Source organism: Scylla paramamosain, chromosome 43 (genome assembly GCF_035594125.1).
Source record: "Scylla paramamosain isolate STU-SP2022 chromosome 43, ASM3559412v1, whole genome shotgun sequence".
Classification (NCBI taxonomy): domain Eukaryota; kingdom Metazoa; phylum Arthropoda; class Malacostraca; order Decapoda; family Portunidae; genus Scylla; species Scylla paramamosain.
The window spans coordinates 7,184,774-7,194,683 of record NC_087193.1 but is presented as its reverse complement, the minus strand read 5'-3'; the positions used below and the strand labels follow the sequence as shown (position 1 = coordinate 7,194,683).

Here is a 9,910-nt window from a genome sequence, read left to right as displayed (position 1 = left end):
AGAGAGAGAGAGAGAGAGAGAGAGAGAGAGAGAGAGCGCTTATCAGTGATCTCATGTGGTTGTTATGCTGTAGTGATCTCTCTCTCTCTCTCTCTCTCTCTCTCTCTCTCTCTCTCTCTCTCTCTCTCTCTCTCTCTCTCTCTCTCTCTCTCTACAAGATTCAGGTTACAATATTTAATGGATGTTTTATCTCTACAGCAAAACACTTCCTCCTCCTCCTCCTCCTCCTCCTCCTCCTCCTCCTCCTCCTCCTCCTCCTCCTCCTCCTCCTTTAATTTAAGTCTTCCCTAACATACCCAAGTCTAAATATTTATCCAATGAAAATAAACTGCAAGGTTAATTTGTGATCCTTCTAATTCCATGTTCTTTAATTTGTATATATCCCTTCATTTATCAGGCATTCCTCTACTTCCTCTATTTGTATTATCAGTCTTATGTTTCTCTGGTTCTGTATTTCCTTGTTTTTTTATATGTATTTTTTTGTTTTCTTTTTCTTTTCATTTGTTTTAGTTTCATGTTTTTTTTTTCACTTTTTTTTCCTTCACTTCCTCATTTGTTCAGTCATGTCTGCATTTTATCATCTCAGTCATTAGAATCCTTTAATTTAACTTTTTTTTCCATTAACTCTTTGACAAACTCACTCACTCACCCACCCACAGACATTGAAGTATATTTTCTCCCACACCCACATACCCACAGATCACTTCTCTTACTCACTCTTCATTCACTAACTCTCACTCACTCACTCCCTCACTCACTCACTCCCTCACTCACTTATCTTACTTATTCTCTGTCTCTCTTTTCTCTCTCTCACTGTAACTGCAAGAATGAATGAGGTTAGGTTAGTTTAGGTTAATCAGTCATCCCCCACTCTCTCTCTCTCTCTCTCTCTCTCTCTCTCTCTCTCTCTCTCTCTCTCTCTCTCTCTCTCTCTCTCTCTCTCTCTCTCTCTCTCTCTCTCTCTCTCTCTCTCTCTCTCTCTCTCTCTCTCTCACAGAAGCTACAAAATTAATGGTTAGTTTAAAATCACTCCCATTTTTCAGCACCTCTAACCTCTCTCTCTTTCTCTCTCTCTCTCCTGCAGCAGCTACAGGATGAGTGAGGTACAGCAGGAGCAGGCCGCCCCCGCCCCCGCCCCGGCCAATGGGCTGAACGGCACCGCCACACAGGAGGAGGAGGTGCGGCTCATGACAGAGGAGGAGCTGGAGAGGGAGAAGATGAGGCCTCCAGATATCGACCAAGACATGAAGGTGAGGAGGAGGTGGTGGTGATGGCAGTGGTGGTGGTGATGGTGGTGGTGGTGGTGATGGTGGTGGTGGTGGTGGTTTTGTTTTGGTTTGTTGGTGGTTGTCATAGTGGTAGTTGGAAGAGGAGGACAAGTAGCAGTATAGTGGTAGTAGTAGTAATAATAGTTGTAGTTATTGTTATTATTCTGTAGTAGTAGTTGCAGCAGAAGTAGGACTTATAGCAGTACATAGTATATTTATATCACTTGATATGTTGTTTAGTTTGGCAGTCTTAAATGTATTGATAGTTTTAGCAACACATTAGTAGTAGTAACAGCAGCAGCAGCAGCAGTAGTAACATACCAACCAAACCAAGCACACCACTTCACAAACACCCCAACATTGACCCCACCAACACTAGGAAGACTCAGAACACCACACCATCCCTTCATCTTTTAAACCCTCACATAACGTAACCTAACCAAGCACACCACTTCACAGACACCCCAAACACTAATCCCACCAACACTAGGAAGACTCAGAACACCACACCATCCCTGCCTCTCTCGTATACAACCATGCCAGCCTTTCTCTCTTAAATATACCCCCAGTAACTTAACTAAACTCTCACATAACCTAACCTAACCAAGCACAGCACTTCACAAACACCCCAAACATTGACCCCACCAACGCTAGGAAGACTCAGAATATCACACCATCCCTGCCTCTCTTCTTTCACAGTACAGGGATTACAAAGTGTAGGGCAGCGGCTTTTGTTTACGCCAGGAGCAAACTTGAGGTGTGTCTGTGTGTGTTTAGGTGTGTTCAGCTGTGGTTAGGTAAGCCAGGTGATGGCCAGGTAGTTGTTATGAGTGGCAGGTGAAGATTGTAAATTGGTGTGTTTTCATTCTTGTTTGTTTTATTTTATTTTATTTTATTTTTTTTTATTTATTTTTTTTTTATTCTATTTATTTTATTTATTTTTTTTATTTTTTTTCTGGAGGAAGTGTTTATGTGTGTGTCTGTTGTGATTTTTGTACAGTTAGGTTTAAGGTGGGTGATTCTCTCTCTCTCTCTCTCTCTCTCTCTCTCTCTCTCTCTCTCTCTCTCTCTCTCTCCTCTCTCTCTCTCTCTCATCTCTCTCTCTCCTCTCTCTCTCTCTCTCTCTCTCTCTCTCTCTCTCTCTCTCTCTCTTCTTCCTCTTCTTTTTCACCTTTATTTCTTTTTCCATCATTATCAAAATCATCTCCTCCTCCTCCTCCTCCTCCTCCTCCTCCTCCTCCTCCTCCTCCTCCTCCTCCTCCTCCTCCTCCTCTACCTCTTTTGGCCATGGAGTAAACGTCATGCAATTTCTTTAGGGACAAAACACTCATTATCTCTTTTTGTTGCAGCACCAAATTTGGGCACACCAAAAATGGTTGATAATTTTATTTCCCTGCATGTTTTTTTTTTTCTTTTTTTTTTTTTTTTTTTTTTACAAATGTGTTATTACTCCCTTAAAAAGTTGTTAGATTTATGATTTTTATTTTTTCTATTTATTTATTTATTATTTTTTTTTTTAGGGGAACACCTGTATGTATTGTTTTGTTTCTTTTCTTTTTTATTTCTTTCATATCTTCCTTTTCTTTTCCTTCCATTCATTCTTTCTTCCTTCCTTCCTTCCTTCCTTCCTTCCTTCCTTCCTTCCTTCCTTCCTTCCTTCCTTCCTTCCTTCCTTCCTTCCTTCCTTCCTTCCTTCAGTTCTGTTCTTCCCTCCTTTTCTGTCTCTCCTTTCACTATTCCCTGTTTAACTTACTTCTTTTCCTTTCTTCTCCCCCTCCTTCCTTTAGTCTTTCAATGCTTGCTTCCTTCCCTCTTTCCTTTATTTCTCCTTTTCATCAGCTCGATTTTACCACCTCCTTTGTTTCATGTCCTTGCATTCTTCCTTCCTTCCATCCTCTCATCCCTTTTCTTATTCCCATCCTTTCCTCATACTCTTATTTCTATCCATTCATTCCTTATCTCCTCTTTTTCCATATTCCCTTCTTTTCCTTTCTCTCACATCCTTACTACCAACTATTTCTTCCTTGTCTTCTCTTTTCCTCATTCCCTTTCCTTATATTCTACCAACCCTGCATTTCTACCTCACCCACTATGCATTCCTACCTCACTCACTCTTCCACTCTTCCACCCACACAGGAGATGGAGCGCAGGAAACGTGTGGAAGCTATCATGAATTCAACAATCTTCCGGGAGGAGCTGGAGAAGATTGTGGAGAGCCAGCTGACGGAGGGCTACTCAGGTTACCAGGCGATCCAGAACATCTCCGAAATGATGGGCATCCCCTGCTCTCGTGTCAACACCTTCAGAAGTGGGTGACAGTGGTGATGGGGTGATGCTGGTAGGAGTGACTGGGTTGGTGTTTGGGTGACATTAAGGGTGATAGGTGATGTCTGGGATGATGGATGGTGTAGGGGTGGTGTTAGTTGTATTGTGTGTGGTGATCCATGAATAGGAATGGTGGTGGTGGTGGTGATTCAGTGCTGTGTGGTGTAGTGGTGAATCATTATTGTGGAACTGTGGTGTGGTGTGGTGATGCGTCATTAACGTAGACCTGTGTGGTGGTGGTGGTGGTGGTGGTGGTGGTGGTGGTGGCAGCAGCATTATCCCATCCAGTGACTGTGAATCCTGCCTTGTGTAATGTAATGTAATAAGTGTGAATGTTTTCCACCTTGTTTTCCCCCATTCACTCGCATAACACCCAGGGCTAGGTACTGGAAGGCTTGTAAGGGAAAGTACTCATTATATAAACCTCTCTATCTCCTTTGTTTATTTATTTCGGTATTTATTTGCTTTTTCATGTAAGAAGGGTTAAGTAATGAATGACTTGTAAGAGAAAGTATGGATTATAGACCTTTCTCTTTGTTTCTTTTATTTTATTATTTATTTATTTATTTTATTTTATTTTATTATTTTATTTATAATTTTTTTCATGTAGGAAGGGCTAAACAGTGTATGAATTGTAAGAGAAAGCACTAACAATACATTTTTTAATACATCTTTCAGTCTATCAGTCTAGTAATAGTCAACAAACATATATTGTCTTCCATAACTCCTTCTCTTCTCTCTTTTCCATTTCTTCCTTTTTGTCTTTTTCACACCATCTCTTATCAGTCCAATAAAAGTCAATAAGCACACATATTTATGCAATTCTACCTCTTTTCTTTTCCACCTCTTCATCCTAATTTCTCTCACCACTCTTCCTATCAGTAACAGTTCACTTTGTTCTTCTACTCCTTATCATCTAATCTCTTTCTTTTATTGTTTCATCTCCTAATCTCTCTCCTTTATCTTGTCTTCCTCTTTGTCTTGAAATATCACACCACTTACCAGAACAGTAAAAATAAAATGCTTTCCTTCACATCATCTCTTGTTTTTCCACCATCACCACCTTCACCACCTCCTTCCCTCCCGGCAGGCATGAGCAGTGTCATCCCAATCAACGATATCCGCGGCATGGAGAGCCTCAGCTTTGCCAAGGGTGAGAAGCTCCTCCGTTGCAAGCTTGCCTCTGTCTACCGCCTCATCGACATGCACGGCTGGACTCAGAGCATCTACAACCACGTCACGGTATGCTGGGGTCTTCCTGGGGTGTTGTTCTGTTGTTGAGTGAGTCTGTTTTGGTCTGTTTAGTGTTGATGTGGTGGTGTTTGTTGTCTCTCTCTTTTTTTTTTTTTTTTTTTTTTTTTTTTTTTTTACGTCTTTTTCTCCTTTTCTTTCACATCTTTCTTTTTCTTTCTTTTTTTAACTTGTCTTCTTTTCTCCTTCTTTTCTTTAGTGTTTTTTTCTCAACTCCTCTTGTCTCTTTTTTTTTTTTTTTATACTTCTTGTTTCTTTTTTCTTCTCCTTGTTGCTGTTTAGTCCATGCCCTTCCTTGTAATACTTAAATCTCACTTTTTCCCTCTTCTGTTAGTGTATTTATAGTATTAATTTACCAGCCAATACCTTGTTTTCTCTGATGTGCATTTCTTACATACTCTTACTAAGCTCCTCTGTCTCCTCCGGCACAGGCTCGCATCAGCCAGGACACAGAACACTTCCTGCTCAACCCATTCGGCATGCTGTACCACGAGGTGACGGCCTCCTCCCTCGTCAAGGTGGACATGCAGGGGAACATCGTCGAGAGTGGCTCTACTAACTTTGGTGTCAGTGTGGCTGGCTTCATGCTCCACTCTGCCATCCATGCTGCCCGGCCTGACATCAAGTGCATCATCCACCTCCATCATCCAGCGGTTGTGGCGGTGAGTGTCTGTTTGTCTGGGTGTCTGGTGGTGTTTGGGTTGGGTCCTCTAGTGTGTTTTTCAAGATGTTCTCCAGTGTTTTTTAGGGGTTGGTTCTCAAGGATGGGTCTTTTAGGGTGTTTTCATCACCTCTCACCATCCATACCACCATCCCTTCATATCTACTTCCTCTTCCTCTATCATCTAAACTTCCCTTCATCACATCATCATTTCAACCTCCTTAGTCATCGGCACTCCTTTCATCACCTCAACCTTCTCTTTACCTCATCTGAGCCACATCACCAGTACCTCCACTCACCATGCCTCTTCCCACAGGTGTCAGCCTTAAAGCAGGGGCTGATGTCACTGTCCCAGGAGTCTCTGCTCATTGGGGACGTCTCCTACCACGAGTACCAGGGCATCTTTGTCAACCAGGAGGAGAGGGACAAGCTGGCACGCAACCTTGGGCCCATCAACAAGGTAGGCTCCTCTCTGGCTGGCTGGGTTAGGGAATGGCAGAGCTGTTTACTGGTGGATCTCGGAAAGGAACCTCACTGGCTGGCTGGGTTAGGGATTGGCAGGGGTGTTGGGTATTGGGTTAAGGAATGACTGGAATGTTGGGTGTTGGGTTAGTGAACGGCAGGGGTGTTGTGTGCTGGGTTAGGGAATGGCAGGGATGTTTGTTATACTCTGGGAGTAAAGTTCATGTACACCTAAACATTTCAAGTCAGCATGGAGAGTAATTGGTGGTTTTCTACTTAGTTATTTTATGTTGAGTTTATAAATTGTTAGTAGAGGGATTTGTGATGCTAAAAAAAGTGTGTGTTATGTAAAGTAATTAATGTTTTTTCTTCTTTATTAATGTATATGTGTCATAATTCTCAGCAGAGGAAATTATGATGCTAAAAAGTGCAAGTTATGTCAAGTAATTAATGTTTTCTCTTAATTGTTAGTAGAGGGAATTATGATATTAAAAAGTGTAAGTTATGTGAAGTAATTAATGTGTTCTCTTCCAGGTGATGCTGCTGCGTAACCACGGTGTTGTGTGCTGTGGTGAGACCATCGAGGAGGCCTGGTACAACACCTTCCACACCGTCCTGGCCTGCGAGACTCAGGTACTGCCAACACCACCACTGTCACTGCCACCACCACTACTACTACTACTACTACTACTACTACTACTACTACTACTACTACTACTACTACTACTACTACTACTACTACTACTACTTCTAAAACAAACATAATATTTCTGCTGTCATCACTACTAACATCACCATCATTATTCTTCTTCTTACTACTATTACTACTACATTATCACAATATCTATCTTCATTAACATCTATTTTCATTATATCATTATCATCATTCCTCCTCTTACTACTACTACTACTACTACTACTACTACTACTACTACTACTACTACTACTACTACTACTACTACTACTACTACTACTAACACCACAAAGCACACACTTCCCTTCACCTTTCCTCTACAAATCCTCCTCACACACAAGCAAGGAGGAACAAAAGATAGGAAAGCATGACAAGTTTTTCCGCTTCAGCAGCAGTGCCTTGACTTCTCACCCTGATGAGTCACTATCCCCCCCAACACACAAGCACCCTCCTGTACCCCCTTACCTCCCCAAGTATCCCCTCACACTCCGAGCACACCCCCACACCCACTCATACTCCCTCACACCCTCCTGCACCCACTCTCACCTCACACCTGCTCAGACCTGTCCGTCAAGGTATGCACGACTGGTAATGGATGCAGGGTCTTATAACAGGCTTCTTTCATCTCCGTTTGTCTCAATTTGTAACTTTCTTTTCTCTCGTGTCTTGTTTTCTTCCTCTTGCTCTTGTTGTTCCTCTTTATTTCTATCTTTCTGTCTTACGTCATTTGTCTTGCTCTTCTCTCTCTCTCTCTCTCTCTCTCTCTCTCTCTCTCTCTCTCTCTCTCTCTCTCTCTCTCTCTCTCTCTCTCTCTCTCTCTCTCTCTCTCTCTCTCTCTCTCTCTCTCTCTCTCTCTCTCTCTCTCTCTCTCTCTCTGTTTTCATCTTTCACCTCTAGCCTTCCTCACCTCTTGTTCCTTTCTCTCAGTTCCCACCTCCTTTCACCTCCTGCCTCCTTCATCTCATGCCTTCCTCACACCCAGCCTTCCTTGGCCTTTAGTTTTCATGATAGTCTCCCTCAGTCTACCATGCTCCTTCCCGTGTCCCATCTTTTTCATACCCTACCCACATCATCTGCCTCATCTCTATCTATCATTCCATATTTTTTTCTGATAACCTCACTTCTTTTCCTTCATCCTGGCCTCTTCCTCCTCCTCCTGACCACTCTCTCACATCTCTGTTCCTCCTCATAGATGCGCATGGCCCCACTTGGACTGGACAACCTGATCACGGTGACAGATGAGGCTCGCCATGCTGCCTTCGAGGTGGCCCGGCGTGGTGCTGGCGGCGTCGACAGCAAGCAGGTGTGTGATCCTGGTATTGGCTATTTGTGAAGATGTATAAACAGTGTTGGTTCTCTTGTGATCACTGAAATGAAAGGTTTGTGATGGTGTCTGGCCTAATGTGTGTTTCCTTTCCTGACTGCCAGGAGGGAGGACCAACAGGCCAGGGACCAAAGGAGCGCAAGTGGAAGGTTGGAGAGTTGGAGTTTGAGGCTCTGATGAGGTCAATGGACAACTGTGTAAGTCTGCCTGTCTTCTTTACCCACCCCTGTTTGTATATGAGACAAAAGAGGATCACTAGTTTTTTCAATGGGGTTTTATGAGTCTGCCTTGGGTTAGTTATCCTGATAGGCTGAGAAATTATGGGTTCAAGCTTGATAACACTAGATTTAAAAAGATGTAAGAAGAAACTGGTTCTCAGAGTGGTGGATGAATAGAATATACTTAGTAATCAGGTTATGTGCTGTCTAGTCATCTTTCACATTAAACACAATAAATAGATAGTTAAACAAATGGTCACATCAGACAGCTAAACAAATCCTTCATACACCATAGCAAATAAATCTCATCTTTCGTGGTCCCCTCAAGACAACTAAGTATGTCCTCCGTCATAAACCAGTTCCCCTCTAAGCCACATGAGTTTCCTCCCTTCATATAACAGTCCCCACTGAGCCACACATTACTCTCTCTCTCTCTCTCTCTCTCTCTCTCTCTCTCTCTCTCTCTCTCTCTCTCTCTCTCTCTCTCTCTCTCTCTCTCTCTCTCTCTCTCTCTCTCTCTCTCTCTCTCTCTCTCTCTCTCTCTCTCTAACCCACATGTGTTTCTCCTCCATCCAGCATAGTCCCCCCTAAGCCAGCATTCTTCCCACACAGGGCCTGAGGACGGGCTACATCTACAGGAAGCCCCTCGTGAAGCAGGACACATCACGTTTCCAGAGTGATGTTGCCCTGCCGCCCACTGCCTCCAACTACACACACCTCTTCGACGAGGACGATATTACCAGGAGGTGTGTGTCAGTCGCTATCTGTTTGTGGTTATTGTCTTGTGTTGTCGTCACTTTCTTTGTTTCTGAGTTGCATATAATTTTTTTTTTATCATTATTGTCTTGTATTTTCACTTTCTTGCTCTGATTTTTTCTTAGTTTTTTTGTTTATTCAAGGTTATGATTGTAAAGTGATCATAGTAAACTTATAAGCTCTTAACATCACACACCATACCTACTTGTTTCCACACTTTTCCACACAAAATCTGTATTGGATTCCTACCTATCACCACACCTAACCTAACTTGTCTCCCTGTCTCTCCTCAGCCCCCTGAAGCGAATCCTGGATGGCCGCAAGGTTCAGGACAAGAGTCGGTGGCTGAACTCCCCCAACGTGTACCAGAAGGTTGAGGTGCTGGAGACCGGGACGCCAGACCCCAAGAAGATCACCAAGGTAGAGATTATTACCAGCGAGAACCTGATCAAGTAAAGCAATAAAGTGCCAGCCATCTTGACGCGTCTCGGACCGGGACTGAGAGATAGAGAGAGATGATGTTCCGTATGTTTTGTAGCTTCTTATTCCTCCGTTCTCTGGTGTTTGGGTCGTCTACTGCTGGTGGATTCTTCTCTTATCTTGCTTATTAGAGGACTGCTTTGTTGATATGTGGTCATGTCTGGAGCAGTGTTGTGGTGGAAATGGCTGATATATAGCCTGGGTTTCACTGACCGATGGCCGAAGTGTCAAATATCTTCATGGTAGTCTTGAGTACCAAGTATTGTAGTTTGAGTGATTAACGACTGCACCAATGACCAAAGTATCCTGCATCACACTCTCTTGCCATTATATTTAGGGGTCGTTGTCATGGAGTCTTGCAGTGTTCAGATCAGTATTGCTTCTGCACTCAGAGGACCAGAGGACTTGTACAATTACAGCCAGAAATCATGTAACCTTCACCAATTTCCTCTGTGTTTTGTGTCTTCTCTC

The 9,910-nt window shown here is 43.0% G+C and overlaps 1 protein-coding gene across 18 annotated transcripts in view; it reads left to right on the top strand.

Moving 5' to 3' along the window:
• The window catches only part of LOC135093662 (protein hu-li tai shao-like), a 77,557-nt gene that overhangs the window by 40,892 nt on the left and 26,755 nt on the right, over positions 1-9,910 (top strand). For all 18 annotated transcript variants that reach the window (XM_063993152.1, XM_063993151.1, XM_063993149.1 and 15 more), the window contains exons 2-11: positions 1,085-1,250; positions 3,405-3,576; positions 4,684-4,835; positions 5,276-5,506; positions 5,822-5,965; positions 6,502-6,600; positions 7,854-7,964; positions 8,090-8,182; positions 8,816-8,949; positions 9,253-9,379. In XM_063993152.1, the coding sequence (XP_063849222.1) occupies positions 1,095-1,250; positions 3,405-3,576; positions 4,684-4,835; positions 5,276-5,506; positions 5,822-5,965; positions 6,502-6,600; positions 7,854-7,964; positions 8,090-8,182; positions 8,816-8,949; positions 9,253-9,379 (1,419 nt within the window). In that variant the 5' untranslated portion in view covers positions 1,085-1,094. The remainder of the gene's footprint in view (positions 1-1,084; positions 1,251-3,404; positions 3,577-4,683; positions 4,836-5,275; positions 5,507-5,821; positions 5,966-6,501; positions 6,601-7,853; positions 7,965-8,089; positions 8,183-8,815; positions 8,950-9,252; positions 9,380-9,910) is intronic.